The sequence below is a fragment of the Equus caballus genome, chromosome 14 (assembly GCF_041296265.1).
Source record: "Equus caballus isolate H_3958 breed thoroughbred chromosome 14, TB-T2T, whole genome shotgun sequence".
NCBI lineage: Eukaryota > Metazoa > Chordata > Mammalia > Perissodactyla > Equidae > Equus > Equus caballus.
Genome location: NC_091697.1, coordinates 71,921,379 through 71,948,066, shown reverse-complemented (window position 1 = coordinate 71,948,066; position 26,688 = coordinate 71,921,379). Strand labels below are relative to the sequence as shown.

The 26,688-nt window shown below is 40.9% G+C and overlaps 1 protein-coding gene across 11 annotated transcripts in view; it reads right to left on the bottom strand.

Moving 5' to 3' along the window:
• Nucleotides 1-26,688, bottom strand: part of SEMA6A (semaphorin 6A) — a 126,818-nt gene that overhangs the window by 28,937 nt on the left and 71,193 nt on the right. For 8 of the 11 annotated variants that reach the window (XM_023617833.2, XM_023617834.2, XM_070233216.1 and 5 more), the window contains exons 6-17: nucleotides 26,117-26,218; nucleotides 20,654-20,744; nucleotides 17,474-17,593; nucleotides 16,698-16,786; nucleotides 15,617-15,834; nucleotides 11,930-12,061; nucleotides 9,605-9,760; nucleotides 7,986-8,162; nucleotides 7,466-7,606; nucleotides 7,298-7,378; nucleotides 5,004-5,062; nucleotides 2,067-2,087 (exon numbers count right to left, since the gene is read on the bottom strand). In XM_023617833.2, coding sequence (XP_023473601.1) covers nucleotides 2,067-2,087; nucleotides 5,004-5,062; nucleotides 7,298-7,378; nucleotides 7,466-7,606; nucleotides 7,986-8,162; nucleotides 9,605-9,760; nucleotides 11,930-12,061; nucleotides 15,617-15,834; nucleotides 16,698-16,786; nucleotides 17,474-17,593; nucleotides 20,654-20,744; nucleotides 26,117-26,218 — 1,387 coding nt within the window. Of the gene's footprint in view, nucleotides 1-1,878; nucleotides 1,930-2,066; nucleotides 2,088-5,003; nucleotides 5,063-7,297; nucleotides 7,379-7,465; nucleotides 7,607-7,985; nucleotides 8,163-9,604; nucleotides 9,761-11,929; nucleotides 12,062-15,616; nucleotides 15,835-16,697; nucleotides 16,787-17,473; nucleotides 17,594-20,653; nucleotides 20,745-26,116; nucleotides 26,219-26,688 lie in introns of all 11 variants that reach the window. The other 3 variants (XM_023617830.2, XM_070233213.1, XM_070233212.1) reach the window with 1 other exon arrangement.

Sequence of the window (26,688 nt, the reverse complement as noted above, 5' to 3'; positions counted from 1 at the left end):
ATGTTTATTAACTCCAAAATAAGCATCTCTTACAATAGTTTGTGAGGAGAAAGTCTCCTGTGTTTTTGTAAGTACTGTCTGGACTAGCCCTCATTTTGATGGTCAGTTAATCATCTTACCACTTCACACTGGATAGATTTAGCCTGAAATGGACAGGATCATTAGTTGAAAGGAAAATTCCAACTCTTCTTTAGTTTCATCACAGAAGCCACTGATTAAGAGCTGAGGGCGAGTGGTCATTGTCCTTTAAAGTGTTAATATGGAGGAATTAATAAGTTTCTTCCCTTTTGTAAATGAAATAAGAGACATCCATAGATTGGAGAGTGATTTTTGTTCATAAAGAGCATCTCACGGTTTAATTATTCTATCTATATGAGAAATTACCTGGGAGTTAAAATTGATCTTAGTATGACTGATGAATGCTGGGGAGGTTGCTAGTTCAATTAGATTCAAGACCTGAATTTTTCAATATCTGCTAATGATTATTCAATTATAGGAAATCATTGCAAAGTATGATATTGGAGAAGAGCAGATGCTATGTGGATTCTCTTTCTGAAGGGCAAGCTAAGCGAGATATTTGCCTCCTGAGAAATTTCTCTTCCAGTTGTTGATGTTCAATATTCTGGCTTGAATCATAGAGGAGAGAATGTTAAAGGTGGGCAAATTCTGCGGGCTCATCTACTCCACAATGCCTCACTTCACAAGGGGGACAATCAGGAGAAAGCAGGCACCATTTTCCACATCTGCACAGCTCTATTTTATAAGATAGTCTTTAGGACTTTCAAAGAAAGGCTTTTTATTTATGCTAATTAGACACAGGGACTAAGAGTTTACATAGAGCTATTAAACACATTTGTGGCCATCTTCAAATACTTCCTTGAATCCTAAATCTACTTGCTTTCTTTTCTTTCTTCTTTTTTTCCTCCTCTTTAGTTTTTCCCCTTCCTTTATGACCTACCTCTACATTTAAAGACTGTCCTAGAACTGTTACTGTTATATATCTTAAAAACAAAAACTATAAAATGTCTGCATATCAATGAAACTCACAGTCCCCATTATAATGCAGAAGCTTCTATGAATAGAATAGAAGCTTCTATGAAACATATGTTTTTCATACTAGATTTAAAAAACACATGAATAGTTTACCCTAATAAACATTTGGGGGAACTTTGAGAAATGGAAATGGAACATTTCAACTTATAAAGAGCTCAGAATACTCTGTTTGTGGACCTAATGGCTTTGTTTAATATAGTGTTTGTATTTCAGAGCAGGAACAATGGGATAAATCCTGTTTGCCCGTCATTTCCACTGCGTCACCCTTCCTTGTATATGTTCTGAAGAAATCTCACTGAAAATATGTCTAACTACTCATACTCTTTGTGAGCTTAAATTTCAATGGCTAATTTCACGTTACAATGGAAAGTTCTGGCTAGTAAGAACTTGGGATCTGCACCCTGTACAGATTTCCTCCTGCAGAGGGGATTGTCCTGAAAGTCAGCATTCTGGGAAATGGTACTCTGTCAGTAAAGGAGCTATGGCCTATTAGTTATAAGCACTATCCTTTTATCTTGGATATACTTATGGCCAAAAGCCATTTCTTCTCCCTCAAGAACTCATTAAATATATTCACCAAATTCCCTAAGGTTGGCATATTTCATGTTATGTGGATTAAAAATGTAGGACTCAGTCTCACATGTCAACTGTTTCATACAGGCAGAGTGATTTTTGAGGCATCATGAAATCTATAAATAATTTTAGTGAATTGGGGCCCTGAAGTAACAAAGAATCTGGTCCATGATGTTTAGGGATGAAAACTATAAACTACCATGAGATGAGTGGTTGAAGAATTAAAAAAAAAAAAGAAATCCATGAACTGACCATATACTGTGTTGTAAGACATTTCATGATCTGGTAGAGGAGTTGAAATGTCTATAAAAAAATAATGAGGATAAAAAAATTAATTAAAAAAGAAACCTAAGGTTTGGAAATACTCAAGAGGATTAGTGAAACAGGATTTCCCAAGTAGCTTTTCATCGACATTAAATTATGAGCAATGTCTTCCTTACCATTCAGTGCCACGAAGGAATCTGAAAGACAAAAGGGAGAAGAAGCTTACTTAATGTTTAACAGTCTGCTCAGTGTGACTTACATGATAAGTGGAAACAAGCCAATACGGTACTATGCTAACATATGATCCCCAATGCTAAGTAAGTACTTCTTAATTCCTACTTGTAATATGAGATGCTATATATTCAGTCTGATTTCACACCCCTGTTTCTCTTCCCAAAGTGAGTTTCCTCAAAGTCACTGCCTTTGTTGCCAAGAGGCAGAGAACAAGCAAGAGTTAGTAGAAGGAGTGGTAACTGTGATTTTACGTGATTCTGAGAATTTAAGCCCTACTCTATACAGAGGGATGTGTATATGGATAAAATAATGACATCTGGACCACTTTTTCCTTTACCTCCTCTCTCATTTCATCCTCACGACCATGCTGTGAGGAACTGTCCAGTATCACAATGTTCTGAACTCAGCAGAGGTTTTAGTTAGGAAATTAAAAACAAAAATAATCACACACACACATAGGCAACATACATATGTGTGTGTGTGCTGTGGGTCTGGGTCACATCAATGATTCCTCAGCCTGCTACTCAGCTTCTGACACTGGCTCTTTATGATTTCCTCATTTCCCCTTAAAATCCTGTTAAAGAGTCATTGTGCACCAATTTTCTAAATCCTCTGAGTGCCTATATGTGAATAGGTAAGTCTAATAGAAGTGTTCATGCTCCAGCAGGGGCACAGGCAGCAGAGAAGACACTTGGAAAGGCAGCAGAGGGGCAGCCTTACCTCCTGCCCTGAGCGGGCACCCTACGTGCCTCAGCAGGAGTGGGGTTCAAGGTTAGGGAGCACATGAAAACACAGAGGCTTGACTGCTGAGATGAAGGAGTCAGTCACTGGCTTCGGACCTGAGGTTCTCTCCTGTGCTAGAGACAGAGGCTTCCTCAGGTTCCTCCGCCCGAGGACACAGGTGTGGTGTGAGCCTACTGGTGCAATGACGCTTTATACAGGCAGTAACAAACATTTTCACATTTTGCATATATTTACCTATTCAATTCACTTCATTTTTTCTACAGATGCCCATACCACTAGATCATAAAAATATGAAGAAAGTTATTTACTAAACTCAGCTAATTAAGTTCACTCACATAGACACACAAACCAACACCTATTTCCCTGAAAACGGAACCGTAAGGCACTACAATATGATTAAGATCCACCAATCAGGGGCCGGCCCGGTGCCTCAGCAGTTAAGTTTGCATGTTCCGCTTCAGCGGCCCGGGGTTCGCAGGTTCGGATCCCAGGTGGGGACATGGCACCTCTTGGCACACCATGCTGTAGTAGGCATCCCACATATAAAGTAGAGGAAGATGGGCAGGGATGTTAGCTCAGGGCCAGTTTTCCTCAGCAAAAAGAGGAGGATTGGCGGCAGATGTTAGCTCAGGTCTAATCTTCCCTCCAAAAAAAAGATCCACCGACCAAACATCAGATTGTCCCATAGCACACAAGTAGCACAGATCTTTTGGTGATGACACTGTCTCCTATACTAATTTCTTAACTCACAAATTTTGTGTGTGAAGACATAATCAATAAGAATATATAATATATAACATATATATTATATAACAATATATAATATTTTCAAACAAAAAATATGTGGCAAAGAATTTGGAGATGAGGCTGCCTGTCGCCCTCTTTATATGATTATATCTGATCTCTAAAAAAGATAAGGTAGAAAGTTGAATGGCACCTTCAAGCCTGAAATTTCAGTATTCATGGCTCAAAGATTTAGAGTTATATCTATGATTTTCATTATAGAATCAAATATCAGGAGTGATATAGTTTCATTCCCTTAGGAGAGATTTTTTGGTGCCATTTTGAATGCAAGCTTCTTGAAATTCATCACATATAACATTTAAAACACTGCAAAGTAAATATTTTCCAAGAGTATGGCATTATTCTCTAAATTAGCATTAATAAAGCATTTTCAGGAGAATATTGCTATTACTCAGATCACAGGACAACTAGAAAGAATTTGGGTCAGAATCCTTTATATAAAGTTCTGACTAAAATGTTACCATCTAATAACTTTTGAAATCAACTCTGAGATTAGCCTAGTAAGTTAATTTCTATAAAACAGTTATTTTGGGTCACCTGTACTTAGTGGGTTCTTTCTAAAATGTTTTTTCTACTGCAAATGGTAATAGACATAAATCTAATTTAAAAAATAATTACTTTTGTCAACTGATATGTTCAAGGAGAATAAAACAGTCCCATTCAATTAAAAAGCTAGAATTTTTACAGTGATCAATCTTTCTATTATTTGGCTAAAAATTACAGTAAACAGTAGTTAATAATAAAAATAACAAAAACTGTGGCTCATTTGTTTGTCTGTTTTGCTGAAGAAGATTTGCTCTGAACTAACATCTGTTGCCAATCTCCCTCTTTTTTTACTTGGGAAAGATTAGCCCTGAGCTAACATCTGTGTCAACCAATCTTCCTCCACTTTATATGTGGGTTGCAGCCACAGCATGGCTGACAAGTGGTGTAGGTCTGTACCCAGGATCCAAACCCATGAACCCATGCTGCTGAAGCGGAGCGTGCCGAACTTAACCACTGTGCCATAGGGCCGGCCCCCAAAACCGTGGTTTTTTAATGGAAACGCTGATATAACTTACTGCTCTGCTATAATTAATATCCTCTAGAGTCCATCTATTCCCCACAGCATTCTAATAATGAAACAGGGGCCAGCATTTATAGCAACAACATTGACAACACTGGCTTTAAAACATACTATTTTCTTTATTTGATATTTAGAAGATGATGTCTGTTATTTATGCATGTTTTAGCACCAGGTGCACACAATTCCACATGTGGGGTAATGTTTCTAGGCCATTTGATAAAAGCATCTTTGCCCAAAGATAAACATGGATAAAAGCTTTACTTACTGTGACAGTCCCCCAGGCCATCTGTATTGCCACGCTCTATGTCCTGTTCAAAAGTCAGTCTTTAAAAAAAGGAGGGGAGAGAAGAAAGACAGAAACAAATTCAATAATATGAGTCAGTATTCCAGAATGAGTCTTAAGTTTCACTAAAGAAACTAGCACAGTTTGAGAAACTGATCACAAGATGCGAAAAAAGGAGTTGATAGCTTGAAAATTTCTCTCTGAAGTTTACAGAAATGAGTCTTAAACATGAATTTCCAAAGAAAAGCCATGGTTTAAGCAGTTAATTCAAATATTAGTTTGTGGATTATTTATATCCTTCTTTTTCTCTAATTCCCTGAGCATTTCTTAAACATTTAAAAAGTTTAAATGTTAACATACATTTCTTATATAAGTGATTTAGAAGTCTATGAATTAAAAAAAATAGGTCTTTTCCTCTCTACTTTCTCTTTCATATCAACTCTTACCTTCCTAGACCTTTATCTGTTTCTTTGCTTAGAAATAACTTGTATAACAGGGTGTTCAAAGGTACAAATGGCTGGCGGATATGCGCGGCCTGTGAAGGTGACAGGACATGGTGGTGCATTTTGCTGAGACCACTCAGGTATTTCGTTTGCTCCCAGCCCTACACGCCATCCTCAGGACTATTACCCTCACACTCCTCTACATGCTCACTTTTATTTCAAATCCACTTGGTCACCATTGGGCTGTACAGGCTTTATAACAATAAGACCAATCTTAATAATATCTATTTTTATTTTTAAAATAAGCACACTGGAATCATCCAAAGGAATACTAGCCTTTTTGGGGGAAACTGTGCTTTGTCCCACAACATAATTGAAACTCCCATTTTTGCAGCTGCCTTCAGAACTTATTTATGAGCCATACAGGCACACTATTTTGAAAGTGACACCTTGATCTAATAATCCACCATATTTGCTTTCCAATGCTTTTTGCTGTGGTAAAAATCAAATTCAACTTCAAAAGATAAAGATTTCTAGTGGTAATGAAAATCACTTCCCAAGGAGAGTTCCACATGTCTTCAGCAATGAAGTGTGTAAGGAGATCTTTAAGGGAACAGTTTTGAGATTCTCATATCAAATTAAAAAATTATTTTTAAAAATCAGTCTCATTACCTTTGGTCTCGAATATAGAAAGGTCGTTTCTTAGTTTCCCTCACTTTGCTTTGTGATCCTTTCTCTTTCACTCAAGGGTTCCCATGAAAAGATGTAAAGCTCTAACACTGTCTTATGTCAATATTGCTACTTGCAAATTGCAAAGTGATCTAATGATATTTAGTGAGTCAATGCTTTGCATTAGTCAAACTTCCAGGTCAGACTTTACACTTATCATTAGCTTTGCTTATAGGAATACCTTCCCTCAAACTATGCAGGTGGTGGTCATCAATATACCCTTCTGTCTGTTTGTCTAGCTATTCTAAAATGGGGGAGGAGGCTCAGAGTGATGTGAGGACGATTCTGTTCCCCCTTTGGATCTGGGGAAGTTGAAGGAATGCCTAAGAAAGAACTGTGCTGCCATACGGTACCTTCCTCGAGTTGCCATAACCTGTCTAGGGCATGCACTGAATATTTTTCCAAACGTTATTTTGGACTTCACATCTACTCAAGTAAAAACAAAAGAAACCTTTTAACTAATGCCATCTAAGCATTTAAAGCCAGGCTAACAACTTTAAGCACCAAAATCACAGGCAAAGTAGGCTGGCCTGACCTAGCTGATCTTCTGGAGAACTGCCAAGAATTGATTGACTACCTAATGAGTAATAGGGTCAACTGTTCTTTAGTGCAGGAGGAAGGTTTATTAGATGTAGACACCATGCTTGCAGTACAAATTCATCGCTTAACAAATGCTCTGATTTCTTCTCAGCCCTGTTTGGTCAATTAGAGGAGCCAGTTTTGCTACAGCTGGACAAACCACATCACTAATCTAATTGGTACCCTGTTGCTCCTTTTCTCTGCTGTTCTCGCACCACGGTGATCAAGTCTCACACCTTCTTGTCCCTCTCTCCAGGGAATACTTAGAAGCCCACTGTGTTTCTTTTCTCTGTGTTTTTAGTCAGTCTGAGGATGGATGATTAATAAATTGGAAATCTGCCACATGTGATGCTGGAGTGCTCTATGCGATGAGGAATGGAAGGAGAATGCCTCGCAGTCCCACTGATGAGGTTTGTGCACAGAAGACCATGTGGTGGTGGTGTGTGCGAGCACGATTAGTCATACATCTAAAATGCATAGCCTCAAAAGGCCACTTTACCCTCTCCCACACCTCAGGCTCCTTACCTGCTGCCGGGTGACAGGTGGGCACAGGAACCTCCTTCCTTTACCCACCCGCAATATGGGTCTCTGGAGGCGATACAGGTTCTGCAGGAAGAGGATGACCATGAGCTACCTAGGATTCCTTTCTAAGCACTGTGGACTTTCTAATGGTCAATGAGGCAACATACATACTTTTTACACTTCCCATGTCGTTCACACCGGCCAAGGGGAACTTTGATCACACAGGTGGAGAATGCAACATACAGAGAACTGCTTGCTTTGTCCAGTTGCATGCCCATAATCCTCTTGTCTTCTACTCCATCATAGCTACACCTAATTTCATAAGGCAAGATAATATCATTAATAGGCTCTCTTGGGTCAGTTTTCTTTTTCCTGCCACCACCCTCACACCCACCTGCCAGCCCACAACATGATCTTTTAATCGATCTAATGAAGATGAAATAGATCCTATGCCTGCACGTACACACACACATATACACATAAACATACATATATACATGTGTATCTATATAAACACATGCTTTATTGGCAAGGAGAAAATAATGCTTTTTATGTATTAAAAGACTTTTACAAATAATATTAAAAGTCATCTAAAAATGCATAAAACCTAAGTCTGGCATGACTTTCTCTGAAAGAAAGGGATCACCGTAACATAAATAATTACAAAGAAAGAATCAAACATTCTACGCACTTTTCAGGGTTGTAAACGCTCATCTCCTCCAGGAAAAGGCTGTCATTTAGGAAACCACTGTTTCCTATCCTGGCCAAAAACTTCAAGATGATTCCCTTCTCTGATCCCAGGAAAACCACAGTGTGATTCTGATAGGGCCCAGCAGCGGTGTCCACGGCAATTTTGGTCAGGCGGTATCTAAAATGACAGGATCACATTTTGTATCTCTTTGTTGGCCTATCATTAAACTGTCCCCTTTTCCACTTCAAACAATTGTGACATAGCTTTCTAGTAATAACCTCAAGAAAAATATATGCACATGAATAATGCTCTCAAGCTGTTCTTGTCCTTTATTTCCATATGCAGAGCATTAGTATGGCTCCAAGGGGAGGAAGGAGGTATGTGTGTGTACAGGCCAAGTTCCATAATAAATAGACAGTCATAACCATCTGAAACCACTCAGCAATTGTCCCTTCCATGAGCAACAAGGAAAAGCTGATGTCTCCTATGAAGAGGGGAAGAAATAATGAGTGAACTCATTTAACATTTCATTTAACACTGAAAAGAAAAGCAATGGCTACCATTTTTCCATACCCTTCCTCTGAGGTTCAAAACCTTGTCAACAACATGTCAGATTGGAAGGCTTTCCGATTGCATGGATAGGGGCTAAGAGTTCTGAAGGATGGGGAAATGGAGTGCTGATGTCACTATTAATAAACATAAGAATGTGCATGACAAACAGGATCCATTTAAAGCCAAAGGTGAAGGGCATCACTCCTGTCACAAGCCTACGAGAAGTCCTATTGGGCATCCTCTTTCTCTGAAATCTCTCAGTCATTCAATACTCCTTAGATATCTATTTTTCCTAAGCACAATGGCAGGAACCAGAAAACATGGGCCCTTCTGCAAATTTTATATCGTGGTTTCCATCTTATGGGCAACAGCCATTATAGTACTTTCATATCTTCAATAAAGTCACTGTTTAAAAAGGGTGGTAAAGTTAATTAACATTTTGTTTGATGACTCCCACAACTGGATAGCACTTGGGAAAGCCTGTGGAATTGTTTGGAAATAAGCTCCAAAATAAACACAAGGAGGACTATTTAATGCTGTCATAGATTTCTAATCAGCTATCCCTTCTCTGTTGGCCACCACTTCAGATGCTAACAAATGCTCAAGTATGAATCCTTCGTGCTGGTATACTTGTGCAAATGCTCCATTTGTCCATGCTCCGTTTGACAGCTAACAACCCAGGGACAGGGCTCACATGGAATCTGCAGCATGTTTGCGACCATATCCAACCAAACAGGTATCCATATCCATTGACTGATTCTCCTTCGCTGTTTCTTTCTTTTGCACAGATTGAATTAATGGGCTAACCTGGAAGGAGATATCTCTGTTTCCTCTAATTGCTGGCATGTATCCAATTAGCCTTAAAATATCAGAACTCTTCTTACTGGGAATGTAGTCATGGAGGTTTGGTGGCATCCACCCAACCGGCCGGCATTTCATAACTGAATCGATGCCCAGGATAACAGAAGATGTTTGCGGCATTTCAAAGCATGATCCACTGAGAGGTTCTATGAGCACAAGATGGAGTAGGGGAAATCCATTTAGAACACGGTTTGCTTGACACCCACCTGACCATTGTCCTCAGGAACCATGGCCTGTTGATTATGGAAGGCACAGCCTCGTCCATGAGCGGGTGCGTTTTGATGAAGTTCAGGGTATCATCAGGAAACTCATTGGAGGTTGCATATTTTTCTAAGGAGGATGAGCCAGCACAGCAACCTGGCCTAAAAAGAAACAAAGGGAGGGAGCTGGTTTCATGCCTTATGGCAAATTCTTTGAATGAACTGCTTCTCTAAGCATCTGGCACAAGGGAGAATGTACTGTAGGCTGGGAAGAGGAAGCTGAACAATGCACAATGCCACCAAATAAAATCTGCTTAGATTTCCTCGGGCTGCCTCCTCATTCCACCCCGAGGAGGAGCCTCAGCCAGGGCAGTTCAGCTTTGGCTGGGGGCAGCTTGGCTCCCCTGAGAAGCACAAACACACCCCATAAACGGTGACTGAGCTTGAAACAAATGAGGGAATGTGTGGTTTGTACATGTCCCAGGGACTGCTCTACCTGTACTAAAACCGTGCTAGAAGTTCTTGAGGCATTTGCTCTACAAAAGGAGAGAATTAAGCTGACTTTTTCACAACATAGAAAACAAAGGCATTCAAAAAGCCGCCAGCCAGCATACGTGCCAGCAAGACTCGATATAACCATCTTTCATTACCGGAGGGTCAGAGAACATTCAGGTTTTGTTTTTATTGTTGTTTTTGTTTTTGTTTGATTTGGGCAGCTATGAAAAGCCAATTACACTGAAGATTCTCTCCTGGAAGACCATTTCTTGACTACTGAACGACGACAATGAAAATTCATTTCTACAGGAAATTTTATGAGTTCAGGAGTCAAGGGACATCTCAGCAAAGTCAGATCGGGCAAAGACTGATGCCAATCCTGTCCAGACACCTGGTTTGCCTGCTGGTCCACGAGAGGAAATTGGACCCTGACAATGCTGCCGTGATCTAGCCCCAAGCACACGCTGTTCCATGGCACTAAGCCAGCCGGCCCCCTGAAAGCATCCTGATGTCTGCAAGAGTGATGAGGCAGGCAGCTGGAAGGCTGAGGATAAACATGCTACCACCAGGAGAAAATCACTTAAAGTATGTGGCCTGCTGATGGCTGACACCATCTTTACACACGAAGGAGAGCATATTACATAAGTACTCCCCGAAACCTCATTCCTCAGGCTTAAGTCCTCTTCCTGCTTACCTAGAAGGTAGCTGACAATCCCAGGCAACATCTTGGAGAATCTATCTGAGGTTGTCAGGGTGTGCTCTTTGCACTTAGCCTGCATGTGCCAGATAATTCAGGTGATGAAGACCATTGGGCTTTCTCCCCTGGGTATAGTGGTTCACATTATCTAAGTTAGTTCAATTAAATGAATTGGGCTAGGAATTTTGTTGGGAGAACTGGATGCTGGAGGAGAGTTGGAAACCAAAAAATTAAGAAGACATCGGGCTTCCATTCAGAGGGCACAAATTCAGTCTAGAAAGCTGGGCAGATAGGGAGGTTTCTATCTAACTTAGATTGCAAATGCTGTAATGGAGGTATGCAGGGTTTGCCACATGAAGAGTGCAGACACAGGGTTAGGGGAGTTTCATCCCGTCCCAGTTAGAAAGAATGAATTAACTGGTTTAGTGTGAGGATTTGAAGGAAATTACATAGGACCAAGAGATCTCTGGATTGTCTCTGGAAGATAGGTTCCCCATGAAAGCCATCTGGGACGCAGTTTGAGGAGTGGGAAATCTGCACTGCATCTGGACCCAAAGCAGATCAGAACCTGGCAGACCAGAGACATCCTAAGGGGCCATTGTACCCTCTGGTCTCTTCTTGCCCATGGCCTGGAATCCTCGACTCAGCTATAATCCAGCCTGGTCACAAAGTCCAGAGAACACTAGTTATATTTCACATTTTATTAGGGTTTAAAGACATGGGTCTCTGTAAAATTGAAGGGAAGCAGGGAGGAGTGGTAGAAATAATCTACCCAGCTGTGTGAGTTTGCACAGTAACTCTCTGAACCTCAGTTTACTCAATTATAGACCATTGGGCTGGCTGGACCAGATGCTTCCTATCATCCTAGGATCACCTTGGACAAACCACAGATATAGAGGTAAGCAAAGACTGGCGAGCCATTGTTTGGAATATACTGAATACAACTATAGGGAACGCTGAGTTTTGGTTAAGTGCATGAAGGCAAATGACTGCACAGGCTTTTCTGTTGTTCCAGCATTTGTATTTACATGGCTAGCCTGGAAGACACTGGTGTGCAGTTCACAGGATGTTCATTATCAGAGCAGCAAGCTGCACCATTTCTACAAGTTCCGAAGAGCCATATAAATATTTGCATGTACCTGGGCTTAGGCACTCGTTCATCAGGAACTGGTGTCCAGGTGGAATCTGGAGACTTCTGTTCTTTGAATCTTCCAGTAAAAACATTGGCAATGTCAAGCATGTCATAGGCACAAACTGCAGACCCAGGGATGCTGCAACATGGCATTTCACACAATGTTACTCACGCAACAGTTATGCATGTAGCTTGGAAAACATACTCCAGAAAAACTTTCCTATTATGGGCAATTGAAATTTAAGATTCATATCCTGAATTATAAATGTAAGGGAGTCTAGTGGATACAGAGAATGTTTCTGTGAATCCAATGTGCATCAATGGGCTTAAAGAAAAGGCAAAGAGAAAAAGCCTCTTCATGTCTTCATTACTTCTGGAACCACTTCCATTTATAAAGAAAGAATGGTTGAGCTGGTGATTCAGAAGTTTCACGAATTCCATAATATTAATTATCAGTCAATAACACAAAGATAAAATCTTTGGAAAACATTATGCATCTCTAATATTGTGAAAATTTGAAGTAAAAGTGCCCCTACTGTTTGTATATTGCTTCTTTGAATTTGGTTCCTCAAGCCAAGGACTCCAGGAGTGAGAAGAGTGAGAACGTATGTGTGGGGAACCCACACATATTTAATGTTAGTCTGTGTACATTTCAATTTTTACTTCCTGTTTATTTGCATAAGACTAAACAATTTAAGTCTCTAAAGCACCGACACTTTGCAAATAAAGTGCTCTATTAAGTGCTAAATAATAATAATGACAGTAATCACTACCTATAATTTACATCCTTGCCTGGCACTCTTGGAAGGACTTGGGGATTTTTTTTAATCAATGGTGAGAAGGTATGAATTATTCATTCATCTGAGTACGCTGAACCCATGTTTGTTTTTGACTATGGTCGTTCCTTGATTTTGATCAAATAAATTGCAAGCACCAGCTGGCCAAGAGTTTTAATCAGGGTTGAAGGAGTGGGCCATTGCACAGCAGGAGCATCCAGGGCAAGACGCGGGTGCTTTGTCGTGTGGGAACATCATCCAGGGCAGAGAGCATGACTGAGTCTTGATTTGGCAAATGTTGAAAGGATATGGAAATCACTTCACAAATGATTAGGAGAATTTTATGCCATCTTTAATTTCATAACACAATTATTGAAGTATTACTAATAAAGCAAGAAATATGGAGAGGATTAGAAAGCTTATTTAAAACAAGGTGGCAGGATGGATTTTAAAGTGTGTAGTATATATATATATATATATATATATTTCACAGAATTAAGTATATAAGACAGTGATCCCCATTGGTTTTGAAATTTGAGAACCCTAGCACTATTTATTTAATTTTGTAAGACTTTACATTTTCCTTTCCTAAAAGTAATAGGTGTATATATTTACTTTAAATTTCAAGAAAAAATAGGATAAATATTGAAGTAGTTTATGAGGCAAGTCATAATAACTAAAGATACCCTAGGATTTTATAATCTTCCCAAGGTCAGAATCTCTTGTGAAATCCTTTCTCCTTCCTTCCCTACTTTACTCCCTTCCTCCTTCCTTTCATCTTTCCTTCATTCCTTTCTTCCCACCTTCTGTTCATTCAACACATTTATGGAATCCCTAATTTCAAGCAGTAAATGCGCAATAAAAACCATAGAGTCCTGCTCTCTGCTGACTCACAGTTCAGTGTGTAGGAAAATAGCAACAACAACAGCAACAAGGATAATAATAACAACAAGAGCTACTCCAGGACAGTCTGGTAAGAGTAGTATTTAAAGAGGTGTGTGCACAAGGACTCATGGGAAGTGATTCAAGCTGAGACTTGGGGCATCCCTAGGGTTTCAATGGGCAAACAGATATTGGTAGGATGGGAAGACTTGACAGAGAGCAGGGCATGAGCAAACATGGCACATTCAAAGAACAGATCTCAGCTGCAGTAAGCCTGGGGGCTGGAGGAGTAGATGGGCCAGACCATAAAGGGGCTTGCATGCCATTCCAAGGAGCTTGAGCTTCACTCCCAGGGTAAAGAGGAGCACCTAAAGGGTTTGAAATAACCTGACCTAACCATGTATGGAGGATGGGGTGGAGAGGGATGCAATCAGGGAGTAAAACCAGGGAGGGACTATAGATGAAAATGGGTATGCATATTCTTACCATTTTCTGATTTTACTAAAAAAATATAGATTCTGAGATTGCATAACTGGATGTTTCCTAGGGGCCTTTTAAGAAAATACTTCAAACGGAGTACCTGTAATAGGCAAGAATCTACTACCGTATTATAATCAATCACAAAGTAACTCACTCCCTTGAAAGCAAACACACTAGAAATGTGCTCTGAAATTCCACTAGTCCTGCATTCCCATGTACCAAGACAGAATTCTCTTTCAACAATCCTAGATAGATGGGCTCTGAAGTATGAACAGTCAAGGCCTGAATTGTAATATCTTTTCTATTCTCAAGTCTGAAAACCCCTACAGATGGTTACAGTTACTTAAATCTAACCAAATACTTCTTGCTGCAATATAGGTTAATATTTTCATATATCTTCAGTGGGGAACTCTTGACTCTTGCCCTCCACATAATGGGGGAACATTATTTCATCCTTCAGCTTGCTCTATTCTGGGCTCTGCCCAATTCTTAAGCACTTTTTTCTTAGTGCTGTCCTCCAATCTCATGATGTATGTGCCTGTCATCGAGGTACTCATCACGTTCTTAAAAGCATTTGTAAACAAAACAAAACAATACATTCCTAGAGGAAGATAATACAGAACATCCAAAGTTCTAGATAGAAATGAGAATATAATGTACGTATTTAGATTTCATGACCATGCCCAGAGTTCTGATTATTTTTCACACAACAGCGCTAGGACTCTGAGGCCTAGGAGAGCTGAGGACCAGGGAACCTAATGCCTGACTGCCTTCTATTCTTTAATCTCCACACATTTCCACTGTTCCAGGAACAATTATTAGTGTGTCACTTAATTGCTCAAAGTCTTAGCTTAAATAAATAGAAAATAGGATGAATAGGCTGACAATCAGTATTTCTAGGTACACTGTTTGATGGCTTCTAAGTCCCTATTCAAGCCTTCCAGAGCCAGAGAGTGGTGCTGTGGTTGGGATCCAGGTTCCTCTGACAGGATAAAAACCAGGGTCCCTGAGGTGGGATGCAAGATGGACTCACCTGAATCCTAATTTCACTGTGTACCATTTTAATAAATTTCCAATATTTTTACTTCAAAAGTTACCAATCCAGTCATAGAAATACTAAAAATCAAATAGAATGGTAGATGACCTAGAAAAGAAAGGACTAAAATTCCTGAGTTTCAAAGCTGCCTGTTCCATCTACTGACTACCTGGACCAGGTAGTATAATTGAGTTCACTTTGCTCAAGTGTAAAAAGAGGGCAACAGTATTCAATTTCTAGGATTACTGGAGGGATTGAGAAATAACATGAATAGTGTTTATATGCCAGGCATATAAATAGAAGATATTGTTACAATTTATCAATTACTTTCTCTAAAATCCTAATCTAATAATGCTTATAAATGACTGTTAATTTATTGATGAAAACTGAGTGTTAAGTGCTTCTAGCTACAAGTAGCTAGTGGCAATTTTCCACCAGTTGCGAATCTTGTGACGAGAACCCCTTGGGGAAAGGAAGCCAGGAAGGACCGATTAGGTCAACATAGCCGGGGCATGGTTACCTGTTATAAGGTGTGGAAAAGGTTGCCAGGACAACATCACGGCCATTAATATGAATCACGTCTGTAACAGCCTGGAGTATGTTGAAATAAAAATGAGAGTCTCCGGGAACTGAGCAGTTCAGGCGAGCCTTGAGGAAAGATGTCCACTGTTTCTCCAGGACTCTTTGAGACCCTCCCATGTCATTCTTACAAACCTGAGCCACTCTTGGGAAAACTACCTGCAGAAGAAGAACACACAGAGAAAATGAAATGCACTCACTTTTCGAGGAGATCTTAGTAGAATTTGCCTTTCTTTGAAAATAGAAACAGAACAACAAGGTGCTTAATTTAATCTCATGTTTCTAAAATCAGTAGCAAAAAAAAAAAAAAAATAGGGGGAAAAATTCAGCATTGGAACAGCATGTTTTAAAAGATAAGGCTGTGGCATTTAATACAGAGCCATAAATCCTTCAGGGGATCAGCTCCCAGCCACATAAACTCATTTCCATACAGACTGCTTAGCTTTTTATTTCCTCAAACAAAAGCACACTTTGTATGCACCATCTCTGCCATTCTCGCTAGCTGCCTCTGGGCCTTGAATTTCATTCTCTGAATTCCTATAACTGTGCAAGCTCCCTGACGTTGAATTTGTGCCCTCCAACTTAGTGACCTTGATCTACTCGCTGGTAAAAATAACTGAAATGGACATCCCCTAAGTGTTCTTTTGCTTTTTTCACTAAAGACAAAAATCAAGACTCTCAGTTTGCTTAAAGATACTGGATATTTCCTCTCTCTCTGTGGGGCAATGCAATCAAAAAGAGAAACGGATGAGTATACCTGGAAACCACATCTCAAGATACTTGAAACTCAGTACGAAATCAACCAAACATCTGTTGATTAAATTTTCAATAGAAGTATTTAAGAGGTTCCCTGTAATCCACTACTGTTCTGAAAAAGCAGACAGGGCTTCGAGGCAGCACTGTGTTTCACCTCCACCAACCTTTGGCTGGAAAATGATGACCTCGTCATTAGATTTACGGTTCCTATTTCAATGTCATTTGTAACAGCATTGGTCCAAAAGGGAGACATCCTCCCCTCTTACCTTTCCCATGGTGTTGTACTCCACCGCTATTTCCCTGAAGAAGAAGTAGATATAGTCTCCATAATCCACTGCTTGGACAAAGTATGGTTCTGTGGACAAATGGGTATTTTAATTGGGGATGTGTCACACGGAGTTAAAAGAACTTCAATACATTGCAACCAAAGACATGTTATTAATTAAAAGTGTAGGGCCATTAGACATTTGGTGAACACTAACCATTTCTAATGGCTTCACACATGCAAGTGCTGGTGATTTCAGAAAGCACTTGAGCCTACAAATTATATCTTTCAGAAGCAGTTGCGATAAACAATGAAGGATAAATGAGTTTTGCATATCTCTGTAATTTTATTCTCCACAATGGAGTGCCCATATTACAGAAAGGATTTTGTACACATCTCCTTGTCAACCCTGCCTCATACAGGGTTATGAATAGCTTTTTTCCTGTTCCCCACCACCTCCAATCCCCTGTTCTCCTCCATGAATGAAATGTTCAGTTCTTTTCATGTGGGACTCTGAAATGAGAATTTGAGGCAGAGAAAGATGAATGTAAGTGGTCTATTGTAGTGGCATTGGTAGTTTTGTTAATACTCCAGAAACTCACGGGAAGTGAAAAAGGGAGGTAAATAAATCATTTGAGGCAAAAGATGCAATTTCCACCTTCCGGTCTGTCAGAAGCCATTACTAAAATGAAACTACAGTCTGGTCCATCCAGACTCTAAATCTCCCTCGTGATATGTATCTCCCCCCACCTCCCCTTTCTTCTTTTGTTTGTTCACCTTTCAACCATTTTGAATCATGCTTGACGGTCCGTAGGGTTGGGCTGTCTCCCAGACTCCGGTAAATGACTGCATCGATGGCAAGGAAGTCAGTCACTGTGGCCGAGTATAGTTTTCCATCTTAGAAGAAAAAGAGAGGTCAATGGGGAGGGAGCAAAAGAGTGGGCGTGGAGGAATAATAGAGACATCCCCCAGATTGCTTTCCTACATCAGGCAAATGAGATAGGACAACTGGGAAAAATCCAAGAGTCGCTGGGAAAATACTTGGCCCACATTCCTAACCATTTTAAATTGGGATCATGAGAGATGAAACATTTTTCATTTTTAAATTGCACGGCAATTTCTAAGCAGCAGCAGCTCAGGGAACAGGGTAAATGAAAAATGTTGTTTGCTTCAGCTGATTAGATGGACCTTGACTGAAATCTCAAGGCCAAGGCCCCTTGGACACTGCTGCTGCCACCACACCATGGTAAACTGGATTAGGTGGGAATCCAGGGAAAGATAGAAGCTGATTGTATCACCAGAAATTTTAAGTTCAAGCAGAAAGAATGGAGTCCTCAGACTGAACAGGTGAGGGGAGTTGCAGAAGTGGGGAATCACAAGCAAAAAGCTGATGAAACTGCTCCTTCTAACCCGAGAGTCTCTGCTCCTCTTTACCTCGGCCAGGACAGCACTAAGCCCTGCCAGTCTAGTTTCAATGAGAGAGACGTACGTCAGTATTTCCAACGTCATAAACTGAAAACGTTCTGACATACAAGATGCCAAAGCAAAGAAAAAAGGGGCAAGGGATAACACTGAGTTCAAACTGGAGCTTTCTTATGAATTCATGCTTTTTGGAGGGTTTGCTTGAGGGTACATCCAAAGGAAAAGAGAGTGAACAGGACTGAAGACTAATTCCTAAAACTTTTGGTTCTTTTCCTGGATTCACAAATGTGCTACACACAAATAATCAAATGCAATGGTCTTTGTAGCAAAAATCTATGTAGGTAAAAACAGAAACAATTATATTCAAAATAAAAAATTATTTCCTTGGTACATTTTTAATGGATTACATATCTTCATTAATTGTATGTCAAAGTGGCTTATGTACAATATTTAAGCTACTCTTTCAGTAGCTTTTAAATATAAATCTGCTCTTTAATATGTACTCTTTAAGCTCTTCCACTTGTGGGATAAGTATAATGGTTTATACTTATATAAAAGATTATCCAAACATACCTAAGCAGAGTTTGTGATGTCTACCTTTGGTCTTAAAATAACTGAAATTCGCCCAGGTTCAACTTAGAGCTGTCTTGCTATTTGCATTATTAACAGCCATGTGTTAAAAGTGTTGACTGTTTGAGTTAGATTTGAACAGCAGACAGCAACCTTCCTACTGACAAACACATATCTATAAAAGTCAAACTCTTATTACAGAATCATAGCCCCAGGTCATTCAGATATACCTGAGGAGGAGCACGGGGCAGTGGGAGGGTGGTGTGTGTGTGTATGTGTGCGTACGTGTATGTGTGGTTATTCCTCCTGACCATTCTCCAGCACTCTTTTTGTTTGATATTCAACACTGGGTATCTCACCAGAACTTTTACTTGTAAAACGGAGCAGTAGTCTGCCACTCTTGGTAATATGACAACCCTTCAGCTGCAGCAAGGATCTTCTATTAATAAGGGCTGAGCTTTTATGAGGTTTCAAATATTCGAATGACCACCTATCCAAATATACCTGTTGGAGGAGGAGGGGGCTGTCATAGTATGGGCTCAAGCAGCTTGCTCTTTATAGTTCCTAGAAGGTTGGTGGCCTTAGTAAATACTCTGCCCATTCTCCCCTTTGTACCTCAGGCTACAATAAATCCCCTCTTTAGTTTACAGTTAAATTTAAATTCTCCCCTGCAGCCCACATCCTCCATGGTACTGACTAATGCAGGTTTAAATGCCAGAGAGGTGCTATATGGAAGCCAGGCACTTGAAAATATACTCAAGCATCTCTTTCTACTGGCCTTGTTCCTGCCCATGCTGATAAATAGGTTTACAAGACTTTGTGTTTCTTACAATGTTGCTTCCCACTAATACTGCGCTCTAACTTTGGGGGAGAACCCAAGAAACCTTTCCTTCTTAACCTGGCACAAGCCGATTCTACAATCTGTGACTGCAGATTCAGGCCCACAAGTGGATGACACTGAGGATGAGGTTCAAGGAGCTAATCTTATTTCATAATCAAAGCCCTACAGTTCCTCCTCTAGCTAGGATGAGCCAGTTCTTAGCTGTTGTGATGGAAATTATAGCTAACTGCTTTGTTACATGCTCTAACAATCATTATTATACTAACACTTCTCCCTACACCCACCTCCACATACACAGCTGGCAATGAACTCTTAAACAAATTCCTAATTAAAACACACATGCACTCATACACAAAAATCCCAATCTGAAAATGATGGCTTATTTGCTGCTGCTTTACGTCCTTTGCAGTGGCAGGAAGGGGTGAGGATGGGGAATATGGGTCAGCCTAAGCTAGTCGGCATCATCCCCTCAGCCACTGCAAGCTTTCCATCAGAGACAGGTACAGAACTTAAGCAGGTCAGTGATATTTGAGAAGATGTTTGCTGGAAACTTGCAGGTATATGGCGCTCACTGCTCTGAGAGAGCTTCCTTTTGTCTCTTTCCTTCTCCCCTCTACATGTGGACATACAGCCCCGATGTAGCCCTAACTGGGGCTGGCAGCCATACTATGGCTGTGAGAACAGCCAGTCTCTCTCAGAGAAAGAAATGAAAGATAACAGACAAAGGAAAAGGACCTGCGTCCTGGATGACATTATTGAGTTGTTGAATCAAACCAACCCCAAAGTCTACCCTACCTTGAAAAATCAATCCACGTCAGTGGTTTGAGGTGGGATTTTCTGTTATTTGAACCCAAACAGGCCCTAACTGATATGTCACATGTTCAGTGCAAAGCTGTTATCCTTTTCTGAAGGCATAAAAGCATGGGTAAGTGTAGCAAAGACTTCTTTCAAGAAGCAAAAGTACAATTTCCATACTAATTTCAAATGGAAAAGGCATTCTTAATTACAGTATTCACCAGAGAATCAAAGCACAACTCTGACACTGCGAATCCTCCAGAGCAGATTCACAGCAACAGGCTGAACACGCGAAAGCAAATGCAATGAGAAGAAATCAGGTCATTTACCTGCAAACAGTGCAACGTTGGCATGTTTGGCATCATAAGGGCATCTGGCCATTCCACTAAATTCATCCCCAAAAGGTTCCAAAGTATCCATCTAAATGAAATAATTTGGCTTATTAGGAACAACCAACAGTAGTAATAGCAATTAATATTTACAAAGCACTTAATGTGCTAAGTAATTGATATGCATGGTGCAAATAATCCTCAAATATCCTCTGAGATAAGTCTATTGGTTTCAGATGAGGAAACTGAGGTTTAGGGAGGTTAAGTCACTTGACTGAGGTTCTATAGCTAAGAGAGTCTGAAATTCAGTTATGTCCACTTGACTCTTAACCATGACAATAAATAGATTCCCATATCCTTCTAGAATGTTCTAGAAATAAGCATCTTCTTGGAAAAGCAATTTTTGAGACAATCCCCAGGAAAATTTATTCCCCTCCCTTCTCCACTCCCCCCAAATTATCTGTTGAATCATGAACTCTACAGAGAATGACTTCAGTTTTTTACTTTGTTTTGCCTGAGGAGTCCTCCCTTTGTGGGTTAAATCCCAGGAGAAGACACTGGAATTCTTCCTCAGGTTACCTGGCAGGATAGTATGGCATCAGCAAAGGTGCAAAAACATGGATGCAAGCAGAGCTCAGGTGGCCTTCTGCACCTGCTTCAGAAAGATGTCAGAGCCTCAGATTGTGTGGATGAGAAAGAGAGGCCCAGAAGCTGAGGGGCTCAGGCAGGTCAAGGGCAGTGAGGAGTCGGGCTGCTATTTGACTTCTATCTCCTGGTTCCCAACCCAGGCCTTGTTCCTGAATGCCAGAGGCTGTATGCTAGAGGTTATCACCGATCTGCCAGCAAGCTTTGTTTGGCCATCTTACTATGTAAGAAAGAAAGAAATGGCCATATTTTAAAACAGGGAGATTGCACATGAAAACCTGGATTTCTTGCTTTTTTTGAACAGGTGGGAAAATCAATTCAGGCCCTTCTTACCCAAGTGGAAGCAACAAACTATAGCTGAGTAATAGCCACACCTGCTATTTTCTTCAAACAAACATGTGGTCTCCAGCACCAAGGTCCCTTCACCCACAAAATGTATCAATCCTGCTTGTTTCGCTCCTATAAGCTACCTGTCTGGTCCCATAGGCATTTGCGGGTATAGCAAAGCCTTACTGGCTATTCACCAAATTCCATTTCCCTTCCCTCCAAATCACATGAAACTACATTTCCCATCCTCCCTGGCAGTCAGGTGTGATCACATGACTGAGCTCTGGCCAATGAATGTGAGTGTAAGGCTATGCACCACCTCTAGGTCTTGCCCCTAAAAACCTTCCAGCGTCCTCCACTCTTGCTCTCTTTCCACATTCTCCTCCTAAATACAGAGGATCCAGTGGAGAATTCAAGACCCTAGGAGATGGCAGAGGTATGAGCAGGATGGAGCTAGGCCTTCTGAATAAACTTTTGGAACAGAACCTCTCTCACTGACCCACACTTGACTGTGATGTAAGCAGGAAATGACCCTCTTTTGGTCAACCACTAACATTAGTAAGCAGTTGGCCTACCTTGACCGATAATTCAGTGTTTCCTGCTTTCTACCTTGTGTTCTTCCTTCCATACACCATAGGATCTTCCTAGCATTTAAATCTCAGCACCACGGAATCCATAAAATGATCTCCTCCACATCATTAATGTTTTTACACCCCACTGTGCTTCAATCTTCTTTATAGTTTTAGGATATTTTGCTTATCATCTGGCAGGTGCATTGTTTGACCACAAATATGAAAACTGAAAGAAGATAAACCTAGGACAGCACTGGTGCTGAGGAAGGATCCAAAAAAAGGCCTTTAGCACTAAATCAAGGTGCCTTAGATCAAAGTGCTTTGAGTTGTTGCTCGGGAGGAAAGAGTAAGGTTCTCACTGAGCAGCCATTAGTGTTGTCCAATCGATTGTGCCTTTTGCCCTAAACTCCCAGAAACCATTTCGGGGATATGACAGGCCTTTTCTATGGTAACCATTTTGAGATAGCCCCTATTGAAGCCATCCTATTTGCTTAAACTATAGTTGAGACTCACATAAAGCAGTTGTGTTAAAAACCTATTTTTAGGGGAAAGATGCTCAGTCAGACATCTTTTAAACCAAATGTACTCTTTCCCCCAGCACATTTTTATGAAAGTCTTTTCCTGATATTTTATCCCAACAAGTGCTTCCTGTTAAACTGTGACAGACTTTGTGGTCTGCGGGTCTGGCATGTATTCAAAAGTGATGCTTAGTACACTATGATGCAACAGAAATGCCCTTATCCCAAGAAGTGCATGCTGTAATCCTGGCAATGGGGAAACAATATACAAGGCAGATATATTTTTTTAAATGTACCTACTTCTAAAAAAAAGTGGCCATAGCTATAGCTAGTCAAAGGCAAGAAGCAGTGAAGAATTAATGTACTGGTTTGTGAGTTTGGAAAGGTCCAGAGACAAAACAATGCCACAGTGAAATCCTCTTTCCATGAAGTAAGAACTAATCCTTGTAGTAGTCATCAAATCTCAGACTTAACAGCAGCCCCTGGGAAATTAAATCACCAGCGGGTACAAATAATTATGCTAAGAACCAGCATGACTTTTGCAGAAGTTCAAGAGGTTTAGAGAACAGGAGGGAAAAGGTATGGGGTGTAGTTTTAGATTTGTAGTGAGTAGCCTTCAGAATTCTTCCCTAGATAATCTTATTTGAGGCTATAGTCCTTCTAATACATTCAGCCAACTTCTGTTATAAAAATTGTATAAATCAGGGCATGGTGCAGAGGCAGAAACCCAAAATTTGTCACCTTCCTGCCTTAAGTTAATCTAATCAATTTGATGCTTCTGTGCTATGAGACTTGCGTTTTTCAGTGGAACTGGTCATTGTTTTTGCTCTGAACTTTTGGTCCTGATCTGTTGATAAAAAGCACTTAAGAGAGCGGCTGTCCATTCTTCCTGCAGCCAAATACATTATGTCCTGTGTCATCAGCAAAGTCCCGCTGTGCCCCGAGTCTAAAAGAACACTTTTCTGAGCCAAGGGTTCTCACTACTGTTCACAGTGCTAGGCATACAGACAGGACTGCGTGGGAAGAACATCCCATGTGTGGCTTCCGAGAGGCCCCGGCTCCTGCAACATGTCTCAGCAGGTGTGGCTAGAACAAGTGAGAGGTGAGGGTATGACTAAAGGTGAGGCATCCTGGGAACAGAACATGTGCGGGAAGAATGAGCTAGACCACTGGCGGTCTGTGTATCACAGTGCCAAGAAAACCTGCAATTTGTCATAAAAGATAGCTCTCCAGCTAGGGAATTCGTTGGGATTTGTTAGAAGCATTAATCTTAATGAGTCCTAAACAATGACAAACAGGGATGGAATATTAAGTGGTTGAATTAAAGTTGAAACTTCAGCTGTTCGCTGTTATTGGCTAGAGGAAATGTTTGTCTGAACTGGCTGCCTCTATTATAAACTGAATGGATCCTGTCCTTATTTAAAATTTTGATATGTTATGATAATATTTTTGAATTAATTTAGATTTTTAAGAATGTGGCATTAAAAATGTCATTTCTCTTGATTACTGCGTTTTTTTGGTGCCCCCTTACATTGAGCACCTGAGGGGGCTATGCCTCACTTGCCTCACCCTGATACTCGCCCTGTTGGTGCCCATTTCCAAAAACAAGATGGGAGATGAGTGTGAGTGCGAATGGACCGTCCATTCCATCTTTGCCAAGGCACAGGGTCTTTTAAAACTGTCAAACCAAAGGCTGGCAAGCCCTCTGCTTCTGTTATCAGCCCATCATTTCTTTTCTCATTCTTCACACACCTAGAGGTTCACTTTATGCTGTATTTCTCCCCAAGTCTGTCCCTGAATCAAGGCTTACCCATCCCTCTTCTTGTTAGATATCTCTATTCATGTCTCATAGGCATTGTCATCCACAGAGCTAGGCAAACTCATAACCCCCATCTTCTCACTACCCCCTCACCCCCACTGCTCTTCCTTTGTCCCCTGTCTAAGCTGGTGGCAGCCCCATCCATCCACTCACCCAAGAGATAGCCTCACAGTCATTCTTAACTCCTCTATCTCCTTATCTTGTGCTTCTTATCAATTATTAAATCCTACTGGTTTTTCTCACTTAAGTATTTCCTGAATCTCTTCTCTTCCTTTCATCCCTGGGGCCACCTACCTCTCCAGCCCCTTTTTCGTTATCACTTGTTACTTCACAGTCCAGCACCTCAGCACCAGAAGTTTCTCAAGCTCAACAGACTGTTTCTTACTCCATGCCTTTGTTCCAGGCTGTTCCCTCTACCTGGAATGCCCTTCTCCCTTCCTTTGGCTAACTTCTACTTCTTCTTTAAGACAAAAGTTAGGCATTATCTCATTCATTATTTGCTCCATAAAAATTAGTTGAGCACCTATATGGAGGCATTATCAGGCTCTGGACCATCATGGATGTGGTTCCCATACTCACAGAGCTTAAGGGTTTCTTCTGGGCTGGGGCTGTTCATGTTCCACATGTGAGAACAGCACGGGGGAACGTTTGAAGAGAGCGGTCATCTACCTCCTTCTGGAAGCTTTCCCTGACTCTATCTCAGGCTAGGGTAAGTACTTTTCTGTTGTGCTTCCACAATGCTCTGCATTATGTCACCATGGCAGCAAACCCCTGGAATTGTAGTTTTCTTCTACTTGTGTGGCTTCCCTAAGGATGGAGTCTTTCTCTCTGTCTTTACAACCTCAATGCCTGGTCATGGGAGAAACTGGATACATGTTGGCTGAATGAGAGACTGTGGCAGAAAGAAGGGGCAAGGAAAGCTAGCAGATGTGGAGCCAAGCCTTTAGATCACTGCCACCTCTGCTGCTGAAGCTGGTAGCTCCTGCTTCTTCAGTAGCACCTCCGTCAGCGGCATCGGAACTAACTAGATTTATTAACACTTTCAGAGTTCATATTTTTCCCCTTGCATAAAGGCTGAGCTAAGGAAGGCCATGGTCAAGTAAGCTGAGTGCTAAATGGAATTAAATTCCTGTGTTCTTGAAAACCTTACCTAGAGGGAAGTCTACAGTTTCCAATGGCATGCTTTTGAGGTACCTTTTAAACTAGGACTCACTCAAAATATGTGTGTTTTTGTGCTCAGAGAGGAGATGGTAGGGTGGGAGGGAGAAAGGGAAAGAGAGAGAGAGGAAATGCACATGGTATATGTGGTGAGTGTGTTGATGTTCTGAACAATAAAGAATGGGGCTTACAGAAACGAACTTTGCTGCATAGGCTCTTTAAAGACGTGTCAATCAACCCTGAACAAACAGGAAGCTTAGAAGCCTGCTCAGGATCACTCACGTGGAGCAATACACTAAGTCGAACAAGTGAGAAGAACCCAGGTGGTGTTGAATTACCCCTCTTAGGTTGCTGCAGGTATAATCACAGTAAATTATGAAATACCCCTGGGCCGTGTGGTTCCAACAGACAAAATAGCATTTACCTTATAGTTTCTGCAGGAAGGGTTGAAAGCGTTCGTTCCACAGACAAACAAAGTATCATCGTTTTTCTTTAGAAGGACTTTAATAAAGTTGTGACACTCATCCTGAAAAATAATTCAAACTTTTGTGTATCCAGTCCATTCAGTACAGAAACCCATTCTTCACCGTGTACCATGATCTGCCGACAGTAAGGTTAACGTGAAGGCGGCTCTGACGAGTTCCCCCGTCAAAAGTTCCAGCTCTTCCTGATGTTTACCAAAAGATGATGCTGACAACAACAATTCCTTTTCAACAGGAAATAAAAACGGCATAGAGTGGAAAAGTGTGTGTTTCTGTCACCAAAGGAAGGCAAACCAGGAATTGCCAACCTCCCATTATATTAATTTTAATGGTAGATGCTCCAGGATCCTGTGATGTACAAGGCTCCTGGCTGAAATGTGTTTTTATGTTGTTCTCTGACCAGGGGCACAAACCCCTGGACGTCTGTGGCAGCCTTTTCTGAGCTCTCCTGCAGACTCCCTGCGGGCTGTGGCCTACGAGGTGGGCTACTGGAGAGTACGCTCCAAAGAGTAGG